Here is a 25,513-nt window from a genome sequence, read left to right on the forward strand (position 1 = left end):
CCCTTTAAGAACTTTTCATGGCATTTTGGGCTATGATAGCTTTAGGCAGCTAGATGCTGTAATTAACATTAGAGAGGGAACCTTGACAATCAAAAATAATTTAAAAATATTAATTAAAGAATTAAAAACAGATGCAGTAAATGCTATCAAAATACACGATGACAACATTACTCCCCATCAAAAAATAGCTCTACAGAAATTGGTTACAGAGCATCCCAACTTATTTTCAGAACCGGATGAACGGTTAACTTATACTACCAAAGTAGTGGGAGAGATCAGAACGTCATCCGATTCTCCAATATATAGTAAGTTTTATCCATATCCAGCATCGCTTAGAGGCGAAGTAGAGAAACAGGTGGAAAAACTACTAAGCGATGGCATTATAAGACCATCCAGATCCCCCTATAATTCCCCTGTGTGGATCGTGGCAAAAAAACCCGATTCCAGTGGAAATAAACAGTATAGGTTGGTGATCGATTATAGGAAATTAAATAGTTTAACTATAGCGGATAAATATCCGATACCCGAAATAGAGGGTATGTTATCGCATTTAGGCGGCAATTCGTTTTTTACCACACTAGACCTCAAAAGTGGGTTCCATCAGATCCCACTAAAGCCTTCAGACATAGAAAAAACGGCATTTTCGGTGAATAATGGGAAGTTCGAGTTTACTCGGCTACCATTTGGGCTGAAAAATGCGCCCGCCATTTTCCAGCGTACACTTGACGATATCCTCCATGAACATATAGTCAAGATTTGCTATGTGTATATAGATGATATCATAATATTCGGAAAATCTGAAGAAGAACACTTACAGAATCTTCGAAAAGTTTTCAAAACCTTAGAGGGAGCAAATATGAAGATTCAACTGGACAAATGTCACTTTTTTCAAAAGGATGTAGAATTTTTAGGATTTATAGTATCACAAGAGGGCATTAGAACTAACCCAAAAAAGGTAGAAGCAATTACTAATTTTCCCGAACCCAAAAATATTAAAGAATTGCGTTCATTTTTAGGCGATTACGCGAAATTAGCAAAGCCATTAACAATATTACTAAGAGGCGAAGAAGGCCGAATTTCAAAAAACAAGTCCGCAAAAGTACCAATTGAATTCAATGAACAAGCTAAAGAAGCATTTCAGAAAATTAAAAATACATTGGTTTCGGATGAGGTAATTTTATCTTTTCCAAATTACAATAACGATTTTGAGCTCACAACTGATGCCTCAAATTTTGCACTTGGTGCCGTTCTTTCCCAAAGTGGAAAACCTATTTCTTTTATTTCTCGAACTCTAAGTAATGCGGAGGAACATTACGCCGCAAACGAGAAGGAAATGCTAGCCATTGTCTGGGCATTATCCACTCTACGGAATTTTTTGTACGGGCACGCTAAGGTCAAAATCTTTACAGACCATCAGCCCTTAACTTTCGCTTTAAGCAACAAAAATACAAATAGTAAAATGAAACGATGGAAGGCAGAACTAGAAGAGTATAATCACGAAATATTTCATAAAACTGGTCGAACTAACGTTGTGGCTGATGCACTATCAAGAATTACAGCACAGCAACAAATAAATTCAATGTCAGTTATGACCCATAGCGATGACAGTTCAGGTCAAAACTTGATTCAATTCGTGGATGTACCTATAAACGTTTTCAAAAATCAGATATTTTTCAATTGGTCTACAGAATCAAGCTATAAATTTCAAATTGTTTTTCCAACTATTCACCGTCACACTATAACAGAAATAGAATTTTCCGAGGAGACAATCATATCTTTATTGAAAAAATATTTAAACCCTTCGGTAGTAAATGGGATCAGCGCTCCCGAACCAATAATGGGAATAATACAAAAAGTTTTTTCAATCCACTTTAATAAATATCGTATTAGGTTTGCACGAAGAAAAGTAGAAGATGTATTAGAAGAACAAAGGCAGGAAGAAATTATCATAGAAACACACAGAAGAGCTCATCGTAATGGTAGAGAGAATAAATCTCATATACTAGAGAAATATTTTTTCCCCAGCATGAATAACAAAATAAATAAGATAGTCAAACAATGTAGTATTTGCAAAACAAATAAGTACGATAGACACCCTAATAACCCCGTCTTTAAAGAGACACCTATCCCCTCATATGCAGGACAAATAGTGCATATAGATATTTACAAAACGGAAGGCAATCTCGTGCTCACTGCTGTCGATAAATTCTCAAAGTATGCGCAGGTAAAACCAATAAAATCAAAAGCTACTCAAGACATAAAAGAACCTCTAAGGGAACTTCTCTTTCAGTTTGGAGTACCCAAAACCGTCATTTTTGATAACGAAAGGGCATTCAATTCAGCGACTATTACTTTTATGTTGGAAGACATATTAAACATTCAAATTTTCAAATCCCCGCCATATAAAAGTGCAGTGAATGGCCAAATCGAGAGATTCCATTCAACACTTTCCGAGATTATGCGTTGTCTAAAAGCCGAAAATCGAGATCAATCATTTGCACAACTTTTAGACAGAGCTGTCTACAAATATAATTACTCAATTCACAGCACAATTAATAATAGACCAATAGAAATTTTTTTCGGTCGTACGGTAAGCACAGACCCCGAACAATTCGAAAAAGCTAGATTAGATAATATTCAAAGAATAAAAGATAAACAACAACAAGATCTTAAAAATCACAATAGCAAATTACAACCAATTATTGATTATAATCCGGGAGAAACGATTTACGTGAAGGTCCACAATAGGTTAGGAACTAAAATCTCACCTAGGTATAAAAAGGAAGTAGTTAAGGAAAACAGGTCGACTACGGTACTGACCGAGTCAAATAGGGTAGTTCATAAGAGTAATATTAAAAGCTAAGTACTAAATTTTTTCTTTTCGCAGACTAACGTTTACAGCGACAACAATGGCTCTGACCGACTTCCAAATTACGGACTTCTCAACAGCTCATATAATTACAATAAGCAAAGGACTGACCAAAATACAAGACGGAACGTTTAAACTAATACACCTTATCAACGTTGAACTGTACGAACAATTTTTGGCAGAGGTAAAGCAATTCACGGACAAAAACATACAGACAAACAGTATATTTTACTCAACTTTAAAACAAGAAATAGAACAGACCAAAGAAGCAATTAAATCTATTAAACCATCAGGTAGAAAAATTAGAAGATCAATTAACATCCTGGGTACAGCATGGAAATATTTAGCTGGAACCCCAGATCACGACGATTTTGCTGCATTAGAATACGACACAAAACAATTAAACGACAATAACAATAAACAATTTCTAGTAAATCAAGCACTAACAGAACGTATGAATAACCTCACAGTAATTACGGACAGACTAGCAAACGCAATATCAAAAGACAGCTACTTCAACGACGAACTAGTAATAAGTATTCAAAATAGATTACGTTTAGTTAAGGAAGAAATTGTAAACATTAGATATGCCATCCAATGGGCAAAATTAAAATTAGTAAATAGCATTTTATTGAACAAGAAAGAATTAGAATTAACTCTTAAAACACTAGAAGAGGAAAAGATGCCTTTTTCATCAACTCAAGAAGCCTTAAGTTTTGCAGAAACAAGCGTCCTTTATAATTCAACAATGTTAGCGTATATCGTAAAAATACCAATTACGGAAAAAGAAACTTATGAAAATATTTTAATTAAACCTGTTAAGAGAAATAATACGATTATAAATATTGTTTTCAATAATATTATTAAGAAAGAAAATAATATACTTGGAATAAATAGCGAGTGTAAGACAATAAATTCTATATCTATTTGTAAGAAAGACCAAATTGTTAGCCTAGTTAATGAAACCTGCATAACAAAACTTCTAAATAGTAAACAAAATCCAACTTGTCAATATAGCAACGCAAATCATGTTAAACCAATAGAAATACTTCAACCTGGACTAATTCTACTAAACAACTTTAATGGTACCGTAAATAATAGCCTGGAAGAAATGTCCGTTGCAGGCACATTCGTCGTAAAATTCAGCAATCTTACCATAAAAATAAATAACGATTCTTTCTACAATGGCGAAACGCTTTTAACCGGGGCGTTACCAGTCAGAACACAATTTGCTCCAGCGGAAAAGGAAAGAATAAATCTTTTGTCATTGGAATCAATCCACGAGTTATTCATAGACAACATAAAACGTTTGGATCGCCTTCAGAATAATACGAATACCACTCAAACTTCTGTGGCAATCATGGCCATTCTCACTCTAGCAGCTTTTTCAATAATATTCTTCTGCCATAGGAGAAAGAAGATAATCCTGCAAACAAGCTTTACATCAGAAACATCGTCCAAAGGTAAGGACCCAGCAATACCAGAAATAGTACCAAAAACAGCAAACCCCACAACATACTTCAATTTTGACAACCTACCATATTTTTGATCAATTGAGGACAATTGATTTTAAGAAGGGAGGAGTTAGCAACAATAACATTTAAAGCAATAGTTAGCGACAATAACATTGTAAGCACACGCGCATCCGTTCTACTTGCAAAAGTGCTGACGATGCGTTTAGCGCAGTGCGGCGTGATTCCCTGGAAATCCAGCGGAATGTGGGAACCGACGTCAGCAGAACGGCAAGAGCATTAAGTTACTTAAGTTACTTTAAGAATTATAAAAATTGTTAATTTAGAGTTAAGCGAGCAGTCAAATAATAAAGGTCGCAAGACCAGTAAACGCATAACATTTTTTTATTTACTTTTGACAAGTAAATTCATAACTTGTATATAAATTGCGGAATATAAAATTTGGCGCGCAAAGTTTGTATGTATGTATGTATATATATGCACATATGTATGTATCTTTTATACAATTTAGTACCTTTACTTATATGTGTACATATGTATGGATTTGCACAATTTTTTTTTTTGCTTGCCTCTGCTTATTTATTATAGGCGATCCTGCTTGTTGCTTTTTTAGCCCAAGGGGTATCACCAAAAATTGCAAGTAGGATACTTGACTTTGAAGAAAAATTTTTTTTTTTGAAAATTACAGTGTGCTTTGGAACACAAAATAAGCAGTAGGCAGGTACCGTAATTTTTTCATATATTTCGGTATCTATACATACATATGTACATACCGAACTGTCTAACCGGTTTTCCGTATAGAACAGTTGGGTTATTTCTGACTAACTGTATGTCTTATTACAGCTCAAACTGTATTTTAAACATACATATGCGCATAATTATTTTATTAAATATTTAATTGGAACGGACTTACTTTTTTCTCCGCCAAGGGTTTATGGGTAGCAATACTTATTTATGTGTGTATCTCTTCGTTCTTTCTCTCGTTTATTCTCCTTTCATCTTCTTGGTTTTTGTTTTTTCTTGTTTGATGTCTTCCGTGTTGAGTCTTTTTCCTCTTCCCACGCTGCTTGCGCTGTTGAGAATCCTATATATTTGTATGTGGGTTTTTATTTTTGTTGTTGTTTGATTATTATTAGTTTTACCGCGCCCGTACTTGATTTTTAGTTTTTTTTTTGTATTTGCTTTGTTTTAGTTGGTTTCGCGCCCGTTTCGTAGATTTGATCACTTAATATGTGTTTAAGTACCTATTTATTTATTATTTTTTCTTGTGTGTACTTTTAATTGTTCTGTTGTATAGTTTCACATGCACTTTATTCACTTTTCCACCTCTCGGTGGGTTCTTTTAATATCGTAGCTGCCTGTCTAAGAGGCTCGAAGGACCATTTGTTCGTGCACTTAGTTTCACTAATTATATGTGGGGAATACTTACGCTTTTAGCTTGTGAGAATGTATCCCTTTTGTTCGTCTTTAAATGAAAGAGTTACACTTTGGCAACATAAATGTTAAATTCCACAAATTATACTTTATTCGTATCCGGGCACAACTTTCAACAAAATAAATTGAGTAGATTTTAAATAGGTTCACAGTATTTTGTGTTCTTTCTGTTGATATAAATAATTTTTCGTTTTTTGTTCTCAATGCAAAATGGTTATAATTTTATTTTTCGTTCACAAATCAAATGGTTATAATTTTCATATTTTGTTCACAATTCAAATGGTAATAATTTCATATTTTGTTCACAATTCAAATATTTATAGGTTTCATATATATGTATGTATATAAGGATTTACACAGCTGCTAGTGCACACCCACACGCACGGTAGAAAGAGTTTTCTTTCAGTTCGGATCACACACGAAATTAAAGCATCAACCTTTTGCAAACCGGCGAGACGTTGCTATACCTTACGGGCGTTGAAAATCGAACTGCTGAGTGGTGAAAAAGATATATGTTGTGGTATGGTAGTGTTTGGTGCGTGGGGTTGGGTGGTGTGATGCTGTATGTTGTGTATGATGAATGTTGTGTTGTATGATAAATGTCGTGTTGCGGGATGAATGTTGCGTTGTGGGATGGATGTTGTGTTGTGGGGCGAGATACCAGGAAGTCGCATAAACACACTTTAAATAATTTTGTCCGGCGTTTGAGACCAAATGCTCCTATGTGTGCTGATGGGGGAAAAGTAAAAACCTTATCGAACTGAGAAATATTTCATTCTAATTTTTATTTTGTATTTTCATTGCTTATTTACTATTTTAAGTAAGAGCATCTCGACAGGCAAAATGTATTTTATACTAGCTGTATTGCTGTGCGTATTGTCTTTGAGACTCCATATTGCTTATGGAATACAATATATGGAATATTAATTAGTATGCCATATTTTGGAAGCAATGACCTGTCACTTCAGCAGTTTGACAGATAAGTTTTCATTTCTATGAAAATTTCGAAGAGCGAGTATTAAGACGGTTGTGTTAAATTATAAAAGTAAAGTAAATTTTCAAAATAATTTCATACATTTTTCCAAAAAATTAATATTTAGTTTAATATGGTTAATTTGCGGAAAAATTATACAAAATGGATTGGCGAATGAGCGAAGTCTTAAATTTAATAAACTTATACAAGCATAAAATAAAATATCATTGCTCATATTAAATTTATTATTTTAATTGGTATATAAAATTAATGTTACATTATAACATATAGTCCGAAAATAGGAAATAATTTTCTCAAGAAATACGTTTGTAGAAAAAGTATATTTTTCCCTTTTTTAATTTCCACATTAATTCTTTCCAGCCATATAAAAATTTAAACAGTTCAAGAGCTCAAAACATGCGCTGCATTAGCTCGAACCTACCTACCCGACGCCTTTTCGCAAATGATTGTGTAATGATAACAAATGCCCACATACAGATTTGTCAAAGACAATAGGTTTGAGAGTTAGAATGCCTTAAACTTTAACCTGTCGAGATGCCCCTTTACATACATGTATGTGTACGTTGGTATGTACCTTGCCAACCACGGCTACACACTTTTGTCAAATATTTTAATACACATTTTTTCTCTATGCATTAACACCAACGCACATTTTCGGGTTATTTTTTGTTTACCTAAATGCGATGAAAAAAAGTTTCTTTCATTTCTTGATTTATTTGAATGAGTGCGAAGGAGAAAACATAATTGTCAATAATGAAAAAAGAAAATTCCAAAAAGGGTAATAAAAAAACGATTCGTGCTCGTACAACAAGAAGGTAAGTAAGTGAATTGTATGTGATGTTTTTTTAAATAATTTGCAAATAATTACTTCATTTGTTTTTATAGCATTGGAAATCAGAATGAATTATAAATAGCAGCTACAACAATATCATCAGAAGCAGCAAATATCAATTGTTAAGCAAATATGTGAAAAAAGTGTGTGTACTTTGAAATTCTTTTGCACAATCCAATATAATTTGTGAAAAAACAAATGTTTGTTTTATATTTTAAATGATGAGGTATACTGCGTTAACTGTGCGAAACCGGCGCTCTCGCTTGTTTCTATTCAGTGCAACTCGTGACTAATACTTTATAGCGCGGTGATTCTTTCGTGTGTTTGCCAAGTTTATTTACACCGATTGATTTATACAAAAATAAGTGTAATTTGGACAGTATTTATATTTAAAATAACCAGAAAGTGATAATAAATATATAAACCTTTGCTATGTCGGCCTCAGCTCGTGCAAGAGCTAGCCAGAAATACAAATGAATCAATGTAAAATCATTGGCGTTCAGCGGACAAACGCTTCAAAACGGCGAAACGACGAAATTTCGCTTATGCAGTACCTGTAGCAAATCGATAGATGCCAATAAAATCCCAACGCTGTCGCGCTCAAACGTTTTTCGTTATCCTCCAAAGCCGAGCGGACTGCCGCTGCTTGACCCGATCAGCATTCGATTGATTTCACCGCGGTTACCATTTATGCAAATTCGTCGATTACACTACGAAGGTAACTATGGTATAGTCGGCCATTGGTTGTCCAAGCAAGAAATATTGAAAGCGATAATATATTGATGAACTCCGATTATATGGTAATTAGCAAGACTTGGATGAATTGCGCGAACACTGTGATAATCAATGGCTTCGAACTAAGAGCTAGTAATAACACCGCACTTGAACATCGTACAGATTGTCCGTCTACCTCAACTGAATTGTCGGTGCGAGTTTCTGCAGCCGGAGGTTCTGCAATCTACAGAAGCCTACAAACTACAAACAAACCACGAACTGTAGCAAAATCATCGTAAATGCTAACGGAAATTCGGTCTTGAGAAAACATAATGTTGGTGACATAGGCCTAGTGGACGTTAAAGTCGAAGATCATACGCTGTTTATCCTCGGTGCCGTATATATACAGCCTAAGGCGTCGGCTGAAGCTGTTACGCTATGTCTTTATCAATCACTTCTGCCATATTCAGCAAACTTAACAAAATTAATACCGAACTCTCAGCCAAATTTGGAGACTCTAATCGTTCTATCGGCGATTTCAATTGCGATCCACAACAGAACAGCTATCTCGTTGAGTTCATGAGGAATGAATTCGGCCTCAACTACGTACAAACATCACCGACAACATTAGGCAGTACCACTATAGACTGTAGATTCACCAGAAATATTAATGTTGCCATTATGCCGTATGTTGCTTATTTCACATATCACAGACCTACTATATTGTAACGAAGCTTTTTGCTGCCTCTGCTTCTTACAAGTATAAATTGCTGAGGTATACTCGCCGCGTCCAGGGTTCGTTACAATAAATTTGTAAATATTGGGGCTCTTCTGCGAATCGTACTTTATTTCATTCAACATATATTAATATGTAATATATAATATATATTAATTTATGTTACACAATTATCTCCTGCGTTGTAATCTCGCCGCCCGAGGACGACACTGTCAGGGTAATGGTTCTGTGTGGCCCGTTAGGGCAATACCGTTTCCCGCTCTGTTGCGCTCCTGGGTGCTAGACGACTTGCTGCTCTGTACCACGACGATCACACTCGGCTACTTTAGCCGGCGCTCGCAGTGGCTTCGCTGACACTATCCTTTGGCGTACGTTGACGCTCCCGTGCTACGCCGACCACGCTCGACTATTTCTGCAGGCGCTCGTGTAGGCTTCAATAAAGGTATCCTGGCATACACGTTGACGCTCCTCTGCTACGACGACTGCGCCCGGCTATTTCTGCCGGCGCTCCTGTAAACTTCGATGACGATGTCCTGGCGTATACGTTGACGCTCGCGTGCTACGACGACTATGCTCGGCTACTTCTGCCGGCGCTCGTGTAGGCTTCAGTGACGCTGTCCTGATGTGCCCGTTGACACTCGCGTGCTACGACGACTACGTTCGGCTACTTCTGCCGACGCTCGTGTAGGCTTCAACTAACGCTGTACTGGTATACACGTCTACGCTCCTATGCTACGCTGGAGAGGTCCTTTTAACCACTTTTGTGAAAATCGCGGATCACGGAAGACTGCATTAGCGACCGCGATGTTAAAGGTTGAGTTAGTCAGAGGATAAACTCACTACCAAGCTCACCCTTAACACACGGCGTTTACAAGTCAGGGTGCCAAGACTAGCCAGAGGATAAACTCACTGCGTAGTCTGATGCCAAACGTGCGTACGCTGTCACAGTCCCGTGCTGACTGACTGATCATCGGCCATCTAACTCGCCACCAAGCCTGTGCTGCGTGCTAACACATTCGCAACATGTTGCGTTGGGATGGCGTGTGTTGCTGGGACTGCATATGTTGCTGGCGATGGCGTGGTTTTACCGGCTGCGTATGCATGCTTGTTGTTTTTTCGTCTGCTTGTCTGATTTCTCCGTCTCCATGGTTATCCCGTGGAATTGTTCGTGTGGCGTGTTTTTACCGCTGCGTATGCATTCTTGTTGGCATTTCATCTGCGTGTTTTGTTTCCCAATCTTCTTGTGTTCGTAGAAGTGGCGTGGTTTTCCCGTTGTGTTGTGAACAATAGGGTGTGCCTTTATGGGTTGTGTGGACACTGGATACATACATATGTATGTACGTGCAAAAACCCAAAAACATTTGGCGGAGCAGACAAGGATTTCAAGCAACGTGGGAAGAGAGGAGAATACAAACTCAACACAAACAATATTCGTTGTCGGTCGTCGCAGTGAACGGACGTATTTTTTCTCTGCTCCGCGTTTTATTGTTAAACTTTTTAATGCCGTGTGTTTGCGGCCATAGAGTTGATCGTGCTCAGCCCAAGATCAGCTGCAGTAAATGTAATGAATTCTTCCACTTATCGTGTGTGAATTTATCACAGGCTGATGTCGATTTCTTGGTGAAGTCTAAAAACGCTTTTTATTGCAAAGTATGCACGGTGGTTCGCAGAAATTCTATTCGTTCGCCGCCTGCGTCGCCATCTGTGCGCATTTCTCAATCAATAAGTGAAGTTAACGAACCTGTGTTAGAGGCTAATGACCTTATTATGGTAAATGCGGTGCTTAATTCTTTAGTTTCGGAAGTTAGTTCACTTCTGCTTCTTCAATCGCTTCTCCGCCTAACGGTGCTGTTTCCGATGATAAGGAGAGCGTGAATTATCTCGCTCCCACTACACTGAAAACACGCTCTACAGCTTCAACTATTGCTAACTCCACTCGCACTTCTACGTCTACGGCGGGTACAAATGCTCAGTCATCTATTGTTATTGTTTCTGCTCCTACTGATAATGTGAGTATTGATTATCTCGCTCCCGCTACATCGCAGCCGCATTCTGCCGCTCTGTCTGCTGCTTGCTCCACTCTCTCTACGACTGCTGACAATGGTACAGATACAGCTGCTGTTAATTATGCCAGTACATATGCGGACGCTGTTGCTATGAATTGCAACACTCATTCGAAAGTTAAAAACAATCGAACAGTTGCTGATAAACCAGTTCGTCCCCCTGTCGCTGTCAATGCTGCTCAATCAGCCGCCGTCGATGGAAACGTGAAGTCAAAAGTGAGTACTAGGAGCAAAAAATCCCCAGCTGCTTCAACCGTTGTTGGTGTTAATGCCAACTGTGATCTTGATGTCGTCATACCGAAAAAATGGATTCATTTGTCGGCCTTCAAAAACTCAGTCACCGAAGAAGATATTATATCTTTTGTTGTTAAACATGCTAATGTGGCTAGAGAGCATCTCTTATGTTATAAGTTAATTAAGAAAGATGCTGATATCAATAATCTTAAGAGAATTAACTTTAAGTTAGGTGTATCCCCATCTTGTTTTAACGCCGTTTTTTCATCTTCAGTGTGGCCTTCTGACATTAAGTTGCGTCCCTTTAAATTTTTTCCAAAGGGAGGGGAGAACAGCGCTGCAGATTAGTGGATGTGCCTGTTAGTCACGACCTTTTTCATGCGTTTTCTGCACCTTCTTCAAATGGCTCCTGTCTTAAGGTGTACTACCAAAATCTATCGGGTATTAGGTGTAAATCAAATATTATTCGCAACTTTTCTTCACATTCGGATTTCGATATTATCGTTATTGTTGAGACTTGGCTGAATTGTAGTTACTTTGATAGTGAATACTTTGATTAAAATCTCTACTACGTCTTCCGTAAGGACAGAGATCATGTAAAAAGTGGCTGTCTAAGAGGGGGGGGTGTTCTCCTAGCAATTCACCGCAAATATCGTCCTCGACTTATTATGCTTGATAATGATGATTCCATTCTTGACCAACTATGTATTTGTATCAATGACGCTCTGTTCATAGCAGTCTCATACATCCCTCCTAATAGTCCTCTAGAGTTGTATAAGTTGCACGCAAATAATATTTCCTCGCTGGTATTAAATAAGGTGAAAGAGAATAATATTTGTGTACTGGGTGACTTCAATTTAAGCAATATCGCCTGGTCTGGTTGTTCCTACAGTCCTGCTCTTATTCCTTCCAATTTTTCGTCTCCTCAGGAGTTATTTCTCATCGATAGCTTGCTTAGTCTCAATCTGATTCAAGTCAACTCATATTCAAATAACCTCGATCGTTTTCTTGATTTAGTCTTTCTCAGTGATAACTTAAAATTCAGGTTTCTTGGTGGACTATCTTCAATTGCTCCTGTCACCATTCATCACTCTCCGCTAGCGTTTGAGGTGGATACTTATCTTTTCGCTCCTGTTAAACCTATTGACGGGCTTGGTTTTAAATTTGCATTTTGTGATTTTGAACGACTCAACAATCTGCTCTCCGAGATTAATTGGGATGATTTACTTTCGGGACTAGATACAGCTAATAGTTTCTCGAGTTTTAAGAAATCAATTCAGGAATTTTGTCATAATAATATCCCGCTCAAACATACCCAACCATATAAGTTGCCTTGGTACACTAGGGACCTCAGGCGGTTAAAAAACCTTAGAAATAAATACTACCGAAAATTCTCCTCAACTAAATCTCATGTTTTCTTTGTTCAATACAAGCACTACACAAAACTGTTTAATGATCTGGATAAGTCTCTCTAAAAAAGGTTTATTTTTAGTACAGAGTCTGCAATTAAGTGGAACCCTAAGTTCTTTTGGAACTTTGTAAAATCTAGAAGAGCGTGTTCGGCCATTCCTTCTGCTCTACGCTGGGGTGATAAGTCAGCATGCACTCCTGGCGAAATCTCCAACTTGTTTGCTGAATTTTTCAAATCGAATTATGTTCACGATGATCCCGGTACTAATTCCATTTTTTCGGCTAATAATTTCCCTTCCAAAAATTTTGGCTCACTCTGTCTTTCACAGGATGATATCGCCAAGGCTATCGGCGATATTAGGGCATCTTCCAAATTGGATTTGGATGGCCTTCCGCCTATACTTATAAAAAACTGTACTGCCTTGGTATATCCTCTCATGCTTATCTTTAATAAGTCTCTCTCCTCTAGGAATTTTATTTCTGACTGGAAATTGACATGCATTACTCCTATTCTCAAAGGTGGTAGAAAGGATTTAGTCTCCAATTACAGACCTACTTCTAAACTTTCTACTATTTCGAAAATATTTGAGTGTTCTGTTAAAAATAAATTATTTTTTGCAGTAAAATCAATAATTAATGTCAATCAGCATGGGTTTGTCTCGGGACGCTCCACGGTATCAAACTTAGCGGTTTTTAGCGATTATTGTATGTCTGCATTCTCCGCTGGATTCCAGGTAGATTCTGTCTACACAGATTTCTCAAAGGCCTTTGATAAAGTTTCACACAATATTCTAATTAAAAAATTATCATCTTTAGGGTTTCACTCGGTCTTTTTGCAGTGGATTAAATCATATTTACACAATAAACGATGCGTTGTCAGTGTCGATGGAGTGTCATCTGATCCATTCATTGCGTCTTCGGGAGTGCCTCAAGGAAGCGTTTTGGGTCCACTTCTCTTTGTGCTATTTATCAACGACATCTCCTGTTGCTTCTCTTTCGCTAATTTCCTGTTATATGCAGATGACTTAAAAATTTTCGCAATAATCAAAAACACACAAGATGTACTCAAACTTCAGTGTGATATTGATACTTTTTATGATTGGTGCTTGAAATCGAAGCTTCTCCTGAATCTAGATAAATGCTCTCAGATCTCTTATGGTAGGGGACGTAGCATCTTATCTTCAAGTTACAAGGTTTTTAATTACGTCCTAAAATGTGTTACTGAAATCAAAGATCTTGGGGTAATCTTTGTCAACAGATTTTCTTTCAGTAATCACATCAACTACATCACTTCTAAATCTTTCTCGGTGCTCGGCTTTGTCCGTCGAAATGCTTTAAATTTTTCCGACCCCTACACGTTAAAATTACTGTATACATGTTTTGTTCGGTCCATTTTGGAGTACGCAGTGTTCATTTGGAGACCATATTGCATTTCGTAAATTAATAGGATCGAGCGTCTCCAAAAGATTTTTCTTAAATTTGCTCTCCGTTCCTTAAAGTTCGTTGACCCAATACCATCGTATACATCTCGCTTACTGCTTCTACATACATCTAAAATCGCTGGACAACCGACGGTCCATTCTCTGCCTTTCATTTGTTTACAATGTAATTAATGGAGATATCGACTGTCCCTATTTACTAGGGAAAATCAACTTCAATATTCCTCAGCGTTGTCTTAGATCTGTTTCCCCATTTTACTATAAAAAGGAAAGTACTAATTTTGCTCGAAATGCTCCTCTCAAGCGCGCTATGCGCGAGTTTAATTCGATTTCCGAGAGGACTCTTCTAGATTTTTCTCACTCTAGGGTATCCTTCACTAATACCCTCAATTCTGTTTTTTAGTCTAAGTTATCTACCTATTTCTACCTATTTAACTGTAATTTACTTCTCCATTAGTCTGTAAGAATAAAAAATGTTCATAGACTTAAATAAATAAATAAATAAATAAGTAAATAAATAAAATACATCAGAGAAGAAATAAAAACCAAAAAGAGAGAAACGACATAGAGAGAACTCATAAGTATTGCCCAAAAACCCTTGACGGAAGAAAAAGTGAGTCCATTCCGATTTGATTTTTATAAAATTATGTATGCTTGATATACAGTTGAAGCTGTAAGACGACATACAGCTATTTAGAAATAACCCAACTGTTGTATACGAAAATTCGGTCAGTTCGGTATATACATATGTATGTATGTATAGGTACCGAAATAAATGGAAAAATTGCGGTATCTGCCTATCGCTTATTTTGTGTTTGCAAACACACTGTAATTTTCCAAAATCAAAAAAAAAAAAAATTTCCTTTCAAAGTCAAGTATTATTACTTGCATGTTCTGGTGATACCCCTTGGGCTAAAAAAGCAACAAGCAGGATCGCCTATAATAAATAAGCAAAGGCGAGCAAAAAAGAACATGCAAATACATACATATGTATGTACAAAAATAAGTAAAGGTACTCGATCGTGTAAGAGATACATACATACATATGGGCATATACATACATACAAAAATTTATGGGCAATCGATGCCTTCAAGCTTACTTCGTGTCTCCAAACACACTACAAAAAAAAAAACTAAAATTTTTTCAAAGTCAAGTATTCTTACTTGCAAGTTCTGGTGATACCCCCTGTGCTAACAAAGCAACAAGCAGGATCGCTTTAAAAATAAGCAAAGGCAGAAAAAAAAAATATAACAACAACATAACAGTGGATATTTGTGTATGTACATATGTGTACATATGTATATCGCGATCTAACTACATACATATTTCTCGGTTATCTCTCTTAAGGCCTAACTATAATGTGCATAAGCTAGCTTAAGCCAGCGTAAGCAACTGTCCGAATACACACAAATTTTATGTTGCAACTATAATGTGCTTTACATCAAGTTTCGTCAAGTTTTTTCAAACGTCATTTGCTTAAGGAAAATGCGAAACTGGTCGCATCTTCCGTACGGAATCAGCTGTTTTCGCTTTTTGTCAACAGATACATCATTTTGAATTTGAAGATGTAGGACGACGAATGTTTTATACAAAGTTCAGTCGAAAATACTGAAAAAAGAAATGTTTTTACGACAAAAAAATGCCTTTTATTTCAATCGCGTGTACTATAAATAAAAAAAATATTTGTGGTCAATCCCCTTCATTTCTAGGAATCGTACAAAAAAACTATCCTCTTCCTGTTTATTTCCCTCACTGAACATGACCGAACTCTATTTTTTAATTTCACTAATTTTTGTTAATATGCATATTCCGTCTAAGACAGAAGTAAGCATTTTAATTGTTTTTAAATATTTTAATTTTCTAGTCATTTTTGCAAAATCCAGATGAAATATAAAATCAAAACACGAATTGCTTATTAACAATTTTCTCTTCTGCATGTAAGTACATTATAGTCATTCAAAAGTCTACTCTCCGTTCCTTATGCATTTGACAGGCTTTTCGTTAATTTTTTGACAGTAACATACGGCTGCATATGCATATTATAGTTAGGCCTTTACGTTTTCTCTCGGCCTTAATATATACCAACATACCAATATAAAGGCTACAAATACATACGTACGTACATACAAGTAATAATATATAGAATATATTTATTACTAAGGTCAACGAACTTAAACAAAAAAAAGGGAAAGGCGTCAAAACGGAACATAGAAAAATCATCAAATTATATGTACATGGAGGATATCCATATTCAAACATTGGAAAATAAAAAATAAAAAAAAGGAAAAAACACACATATTTACGTATGCGCATTTTTACATATATACCTGCTTATAGTATATATATACATATGTGCATACATCGTGTAATTATCGAAATTTCTTTTTCGCGCTCCTTTGGACTAACGTATGCAGATTAACGAAACATTTGCATACATACTTGCTTACTTAAATATTAACATATTTACAAACATATAAAAATTTTATACTTATTCAGTATTATTATTCCATTTATATATCAGTATATCGCAGATACTTTTAACCAATACACGGTAACAAAAAAATAAAATAAAATAAAATAATTATATACAAATATTTTTTGATTTGACTATTTATGCGGTGAATACGTGTTCGAAAATTTATATAATTCAATTAATTAATAATAAAAGATTCAATTCTATTATTCTTCTCATTTTTAATTACACATTTGCTCCTATTATCAATTTTTTAATTGTATTTTAAAGCAAAAGAATTTTAAGCTCAAAGCTTACAATTTAATTCTATAAATGCAATCTGATAAATCGAAAGAGGTTAAACCAAGAACACCTCAATTATTAGAAATTCCGAAAATGGCTGATGATGACAAATCACAAAGCACACATGCAGAAGCTACACGCTCAAAGCAGGGTGCCAAACAAAAAAGAACCAAAGATAATTTAGTGTCAAGGTTCATAACTGAAAGTGACAGTTTTGTTAGATACTGCACAAGATTCACTGCTTCCCCAATTAATGATAACACAGAATCGGTTCTAAATTTAAAAATTCAAAGCATAGATAGCATATGGGCACGCCTTCTGGCAGCATACGATACAGTACTAGATACTGACGATGCTGAACTCCCAGAAAACGTAAAAGCTTCGGCGTCAGCTAAATATATAAAAACTGCCTCGAACAATATGAAATTACGAAGGCAATGATATTGGACCAAATAAATTTATTAAGGCCATGTAGAGACACTACTCCTCCTCCGAGAGTAGGTACGACTCAAAAAGAAGAAATAGATACAGGTGTATTCTTGAAAGTGCCAGCTTGTGATACTGAAGTTTTTCACGGAGGTTATGAGCAGTGGCCCTCCTTCCGGGACATGTTCACTGCCGTATACATTAACCATCCCAAACTTTCACGAGCTCAAAAGTTGTACCATCTCAGGTACAAAACAAAAGGGGAAGCTGGCAGTATCGTCAAGCGTTTCGCTTTAAATGACGAAAACTTTAATCTGGCTTGGGAAGCACTGGTCGAAAGATACGAAAATGAAAGAGTATTGGCAGACAACCAAATAACAATCTTAATGAATTTACCAAAAATTCAACAAGAAACCAGCCAAGAGTTTCAAAAACTATACTCGACAGTGACTAATTGTTTATCTGTGTTAGAAACACAAAAGATTTCCACAGAATCGTGGGACCCTATCTTAGTAAACATTTGTGTAGCAACACTGCCTGATGCTGCTTTGCTACGATGGGAGCAATCACTAGTGGCAAGAAAGAAATCGCCAAAATGGCATCAAATGAAAGACTTCTTAACAACTCAGTACGAAATAGCTGAACGAGTTGACAAAAAAACAGTCAAACAAAAAAATAATCAAAATGAGTCGAATAAAAACTTTTTTAAACCCCAAGCCAGCAATAATACACAATATAATAGGCACGCTAATAGAAGCCAAACATTTGTGACAAACCAAACCAATAAATGGCAACCATTATGTGAAATATGTAAAGGAGGTCACAATATAAGATCTTGCAAGAAATTTAAAAAATTATCCAAAATTCTTTACCCACTGCGGTCATCGCTATTGAACATAGAGGAGAATTATTCAAATTAAGAGCATTAATAGATCAAGGTTCTCAAAGATCCTTTATATCATCTAAAGCTCAAAATCGGCTAAAATTGCCTGTAAAAAATTCAAATTTCCAAATTTCAGGAATGGGCGGAAGAATTATACAAAATTCAAACAAAATTTGCCCAATCACCATAGTCTCCCCAAACGCGGATATAAGAATAGATGCACAAGCCATCTTTCTACCGCAACTCACTAATTTGTTTCCAAGCTGTGAAGTAAATAAAAAGCAATGGGAAAAATGCTCATATCTCAAATTAGCAGATCCCAACTGCCATACCCCATCACAAATCGATTTGTTATTAGGTAGTGACTTAATACCTCAAATAATTCTTGAAGGTATAGAAAAAATATCCAATAAATTGTTAGCCCAAAATAAAATCTTTGGGTGGATATTAAGTGGCCAAGTCACAGAAAAAATTAATTCTTTTACAACTGAAGTTGAAAATATTTCAAATGAATATTTAAATGATGAACTCAAAAAATTCTGGGAAGTAGAAGAATTACCTCAGACTACTCAACTCTCAGAAGAAGACCAGGCATGCGAAGCCTATTATAAGTCCACAACAACAAGAAACGAAAATGGTCGTTATGTTGTGCGACTCCCTTTCAAACCCACCTTCCCAGATTCTATAGCTCTAGGTCACTCTAGAATATCAGCAGTCCAGCAATTTCTAAGCTTGGAAAAAAGTCTGATAAAGAAAAGTGAGCTCAAATCAGCATATGATAATGTGATGGACGAATATCTAGACCTCAATCATATGGAAGAAACTGTACCATATGAAAAAGTATCTAAAGGTACATATTTATCTTTTTATCTGCCACATCACGAGGTAATACGACCTGAAAAACTCACAACAAAAGTACGAGTGGTTTTCAATGCCTCAAAGTGTACGAGCTCAGGCAAATCACTCAACGACGTACTATATACTGGCCCAACCTTACAACCTGATCTCATGCTGCTAATGCTAAATTGGCGCATGTTTAAATACGTTTTTAATGGGGATGTAGAGAAAATGTACAGACAAATTCTAGTACATAAAGATGACCAAGATTTCCAGCGTATAGTCTTCCGCAAATCAAGTAATAGTCCAATCAGCGACTATAAACTTAAAACCGTCACCTTTGGCATCAATACCGCACCCTATTTGGCGATCAGGACACTACATGAAGTGGCAAAAACAAATGCAACAAATTTGCCTTTAGCATCTTCTGTGTTACAAACACAAACATACGTGGACGACATACTATCAGGTAGCCACAGTCTGTCCTTAGCGTGCGAATCACTATCTCAAGTGATCAAAGCACTAAATTCAGCGGGATTCCCCTTAAAGAAAATTACATCAAATCATCCCGAAATAATAAAAAACATAAAAAAGGAAGACTTATTAGATACAAATTTCCTTAAATTTGAAACGGCCAGTACAACAAAAGCCCTAGGGATTCAATGGAATGCGATAACAGATCAATTCTCATATACAATTGAGTCAATATCTGCAATGTCCACCATAACCAAACGCCAAATACTTTCCTCGGTGGCAAAACTTTTCAACCCCGCAGGATGGCTTTCGCCAATAATGATACAAGCAAAAATCCTCATTCAAGAATTGTGGCAAGATGGCACTGAATGGGATGAACAGGTAAAACCTGTACGTTTAACAAAATGGGTACAATTTGCTACCAATTTGCATACTATAGCAGGAATTCGAATCCCTCGATGGGTAAATTTCACCCCTAACATTAACACAGAATTACACGGTTTCTGTGATGCCTCTGAAAAGGCTTATTGCGCAACAGTTTACGTACGCACACAGTACGATAACAAAATATCTACACACCTCTTGGTAGCCAAAGCCAAAGTTGCACCTTTGAAGACACTCAGTCTGCCACGGCTTGAACTGAATGGTGCTCTTCTGTTAGCAAAATTAATTTCACTAGTGCAAACCCATCTGAAATTAACCGATCATAAAACATATCGTTGGTCAGACTCAGAAATAGTTTTAGCATGGTTAGAAAAACCACCCTATTGCTGGAAGACCTATGTATCTAACCGAATATCCCAAATTCTAGACTTAGTTGGCCCAGCAAAATGGCAACATGTTGCAAGTGCGGATAACCCAGCGGATCTTGGGACAAGAGGTTGCAAGCCACTGCTCCTCACCAGCACTAAACTTTGGTGGAATGGTCCAACATTCCTAACAGAATCACAAGAATTCTGGCCAAAGTCTCCCGCTCGTAATGTAATACCGCCGGAAAGTCGGAAAATTTAAAATTTTCATATCACTCCAGAAGAGGATGATATTCTCCACCGATTTTCGTCATTTGCTAGAGCACTAAGAGTAGTCGCTTACATGCACAAATTCACCCAAAGACTTAAACAAAAAATGAAAGGGATACCAAATGATCCTTGCGTACAACTAACGCATACCGATTTGCAACATGCCAAAGTTAGTCTCATTACCTACACCCAAACTCGCTATTTCAGTCGATAGAAAGCAAAGTTGGTCTAAAGACGACCACTCGAAAAGGGACGCTAAGGGCTTAATAAGGGCAAATGGAAGACTAGCGAACTCCAGCCTTAGTTATAACGAACGACATCCCATATTATACCTGAGAAATCCCGGTATACTCATTTATTCCTAATATACCTTCACCAGCTTACACTACATGGTGAGCATCGCTTGATGCAGCAAATGGTCCGACAAGAATTTTATATACCGCGACTAAAGCCACAACTTAAAAAGACGATTTTTATGTGTAAACAATGTACCTTGTACAGACATAAAATGCGCACGCAGATCCTGGCAGCTTTACCACCTGAACGCTGCAATTATGCTCTACCTTTTACTATTACTGGGGTTGATTTTGCTGGACCTTTCCAGATAAAGGCCTCAATGTTAAGATCATCTACATTTAGAAAAGGGTATGTGGCTGTTTTTGTATGTTTTACAACAAAGGCAGTACACCTCGAGATTTGTTCAGATCTGACAACTGCGGCTTTCCTCGCAGCATTCGCACGCTTTGTCGGACGACGCGGATTTCCCTCAAAGATTATGAGCGACAATAGGAAAAACTTTATCGGAGCTCAAAGAGCCACCGAGAAAGAATTCATAGACTTCATGAAAGAAGTATCCCCCGAAATTGTTAGAAAAAATATGCACCTCAAGGGATCGATTGTCAGTTTATACCTCCATGTTTTCCACACATGGGCGGAATTTGGGAATCAGCAGTCAAAAGCTTTAAGTCCCATATAAAGAAAACTGCTGGTAATCATAAATTTAATTATGAGGAGTTTACTACATTACTCACTCGTATCGAAGCCGTATTAAATTCAAGACCTATATCACCACTTTCGCAAGATCCCTCCGATTTCACAGCTCTTACACCTGGACACTTGCTCAGAGGAGCTCCTCTTCTCGCCATACCTGAGACAGAAGGAGACTCACTCACTTTAATAAATCGATGGGAAAGAATCAAGATTCTCCATAATGAATTCAGCCACAGATGGAAGGAGGACTATCTTAAAGATCTCCATAAGAGATATCGATGGAAAACGATCCAGAAGGAACCCAGTACAGGCGAATGCGTCATCATACAGGACGAATGCCTTCTCCCAACCGAATGGCGACTAGGTCGCATTGAAAAGGTACATCGGAGACGTGATGGTCATATAAGAGTAGTAGATGTGCGAACACAAACTGGCCTACTAACTCGACCATTAGTGAAATTTTGTTTTCTTCCAAATACCGAAGAACCGATTACCGAAAACAAGCGAACGAAAACGCATACATAAAATCAAACAATAACTAATTAAAAATACCCCGTTTTACAATCCGTACGTACAAACCAAACGCATAATGAACGCGGTTAATACTAAGCAATAAAATCCATATATATAATATATAATACATAAATATATATATCTATCTTAATATATAAAAATCACGTGTCACGATGTTTGTTTTCGATGGACTCCTAAACTACTGAACCGATTTTAATGAAATTTTCAACACTGTGTGCAGTTTGGTCCAACTTGAAAGATAGGATAGTTTATAACTCTCCTTATAGTCGCATTATTTATTTATTGCAAATTATTTGTTTATTATTAGCAAAGAGCTATCCACCAGTTGGTGGCGCTAAGTGCGGTATTGAGTGCGGTATGTTACAGTAGATGGCGCTACAAACATTAAATGAAAATGCGTTGTTTGAAGTTTATATTATTTGTGGTAAAGTTATACGAGTCTATGACTTCCAAAAAAAAAATAAAAATTGGGCGGGGCGAAGTTCGCCGGGTCAGCTAGTATATCTATATATACACACATATATAATGAGTAGCATGCTTCATACTACTAGCAAAACCATATTTAATATACATATTCCTATTCCAATAGAAATGGACATAGAAGACATCCAACTTACTCCCAAGACTGTGAGATCCGCCATTGCTACACCTAGAGCATCAGCACCACCCATCGCCGCACCAAGGACACGAAGAGTCTTGAGTCCGCCAAGGCAATCATCTGTTGCAACACCCAGGGATACGTTAGAAGATCCATTCGAAGAAAACTTGCCTCCACGATGCAGCTTATGCCATCGGCCCCACGTGCTGAAGAGGTGCACTATCTTCAAAAGCATGAAGCCAGCTCAGCGCCAACAGATCGCTCGCGCACACGGCCATTGCATGAATTGCTTGGGAGACTCCCACACCACATTCGAATGTCCAACCGACGGGTCATGCCAATACTGTGAATGCCCTCATCATATACTGTTTCATCGATTCCCTCGCCGAGTCAATCCGCCAGCAATCCACACAAATAACAGACACAGACAACACGAGGATCCTGTCCAGCGCCGAAGAGGGCACCATTCCAGACGCACCAGGGGAGCGCACTCACGACCAACTGCACCAACCTACGGTCATCGTAATTCACAACGCAAGCCAACGGGACTGAACGCCGTAGTGAGCACTCTGCAATGGTTGCAAAGACTTCTAGGCGATTAATCCGCCTAGGGGGGCCGGGATGTTTATGCGACATCCGGTCGTGCGATATTTCATCCTCGCAACACTCATCACACAACGCAACTTTCATCCTCGCAACACTCATCCCACAATGCAACATTCATCCCGCAACACAACATTCATCCCACAACGCAACATTCATCCCGCAACACGACATTCATCATACACAACCTATAGCATCACACCACGCAACCCCACGCACCGAACACCACCATACCACAACATACATCGTTCTCACAACCCAACCGAGTAAAAAAGGATTGGCCAGATCGGGGCGGCCCCCAGTCGATTTTTACGCCCGAAGACTTAGCACGCGTCTCGCCAGCTCTTGTTTCCTTTTTCGTCGAAATTGTGCCCAAACTCTAAAGAAATTCAGTTCGGTTGTGTGGTTGTGCACTGGCAGCAATAGCAGTGAAGAATAAAGAATACAAATAAAACATATATCTATTGTTGAAGATACATGAAAATTACAATAAAACATATGCATATATTGTACATACGTAGTTAATAAGAAAATAAAACATTGTGAATACTAAAGTGCCAACCTGGTGAAGTTTCCCCCGAAACGAAAAATATACGTGAATTGAATTGTTACACTTTTATCTTTAAATTATAAATTTTTGCAATTAAGCGCGAACAAAAAGGGATATATAATCCAAGGCACACGTAAGTATACCCTGTAAAACTAAGTGCAGCGAACAACAACCTTCAAATTCTATATTACTGTAATTTATATCATTTAAAATGTTTCATGCAAAAATTACAATAACACGCCCACTAATACGCCCACCTCCCATTGAAATGCAACAAAAAAAACAATATTTTTTTCATTCAATCAATAATTTTTTAACATCATCATGGTATTCTAATTTTTTCATTTTGTTTCTCATTCTAAATGAATTAATATAAGGATCTGATGATATTTGCAAATAGTGCATTACATCTTCATTCGTAGAAATACGTGAATTTTTACGAGAATGGAATAGCCTACAGTTTCTATACTCCTTATTCATTGCTTCTTGCGCTTCTTCGGATAACATTCCTGTAGCAAAAAAAAGTTAATATTAAATAAAGTTTAAAAAAATACTTTCAAAAATAAAAATTGCAAACAAACCTATTGGCAATATAGCCTCAGTCACCATTTTGCTGCCGTGAATGAGAACTTTATGCACAGTGATGGGCATGTAGTGCCAGCCATAAAGCTCTACAAATAAATTTGCAGTGCCCATGCAATACGTATGGAATTTACCAACATCTATATTTTTACTACTATTTATAGTATTTAATATAATTTTAAAGCGGTGAATTAAGTCTACATTTACACCAGTTATGTCAGCGGTTATTTCTGTATCTTCAAAAAATCTTCTGGAGACATTACCATCATTGGTTGTTCCCATGCCTTGTTTCACCACATCGACTTTTAAGCCCAGAACTAATTTGAAGTTTTTTTTCATTTCTGTTTTAACAGCTTCTCTCTGTTCTTTTGTATCTTTATTTGTCCTCCACGCTTTGAAACTTTTATTATAACCGATATGTAATATACATTCCATGAATTTTATTCGAGCATGTAGCGGCGAAATTCCAAATTTCAATGCTTCAGCTGAATTTGTTCTCAAAATAACTGCATCCAAATTATTCATTTCATTAGGTTTTGCTCCACATATGAAACAAACAGCCATCGAGCAATTCTTACTTACTATTGTTGCCACTTTTCCGTCAATCATCGTCACAGTTAAACTATGAGATATCGCAAAATTTTTGTTGAACATTTCGAATTCTGTCGTTTTTAAATTTTGAATTTCTGCATTTACACGATTTACTTCATTGTTAATAACATCTGCTGTTTCTTTTACAAATTCGAATCTCATAGGCCTGCAAGGTCTTGTTGAAGATGGTACTGAATTTTCCCAACACGAATAAAAATCATTGTTAACTTTAACGGAACAAGAGATGTTAAAAACGTATTTTTATCAGAAACATTTTCATCGGTGAAATGTTGTTGATATTCACTGTGCCCTGATGATCCATCACACCCCATTTACTTATTAGATTCAACTCATTTGGAATCTCATCAATCTTAGTTTTTGTTTTTACTTGAAAAATTCTTGAAACAGTGTGATCAAGTAATTCTTGTAATCCAACACTGCTAAAACTTTCATCAACCTTAATATTTGCAGGA

At 36.9% G+C, this 25,513-nt stretch overlaps 1 protein-coding gene across 2 annotated transcripts in view; it reads left to right on the forward strand.

The window, feature by feature from the left end:
• The window catches only part of LOC105233792 (oxysterol-binding protein-related protein 1), a 386,119-nt gene extending 362,268 nt beyond the window's left edge, over window positions 1-23,851 (forward strand). The window contains exon 9 of one of the 2 annotated variants that reach the window (XR_007422136.1): window positions 22,706-22,724. Coding sequence is in view for 1 of the 2 variants with exons in the window: in XM_049451341.1 (XP_049307298.1) it covers window positions 22,706-22,769 (64 nt within the window). In the remaining variant the exon portion in view is untranslated. Of the gene's footprint in view, window positions 1-22,705 lie in introns of both variants that reach the window. The other variant, XM_049451341.1, reaches the window with a different exon arrangement.
• The last annotated feature ends 1,662 nt before the right edge of the window (window positions 23,852-25,513 follow it).

The sequence above is a fragment of the Bactrocera dorsalis genome, chromosome 3, assembly GCF_023373825.1.
Source record: "Bactrocera dorsalis isolate Fly_Bdor chromosome 3, ASM2337382v1, whole genome shotgun sequence".
In the NCBI taxonomy this organism is placed as follows: Eukaryota; Metazoa; Arthropoda; class Insecta; order Diptera; family Tephritidae; genus Bactrocera; species Bactrocera dorsalis.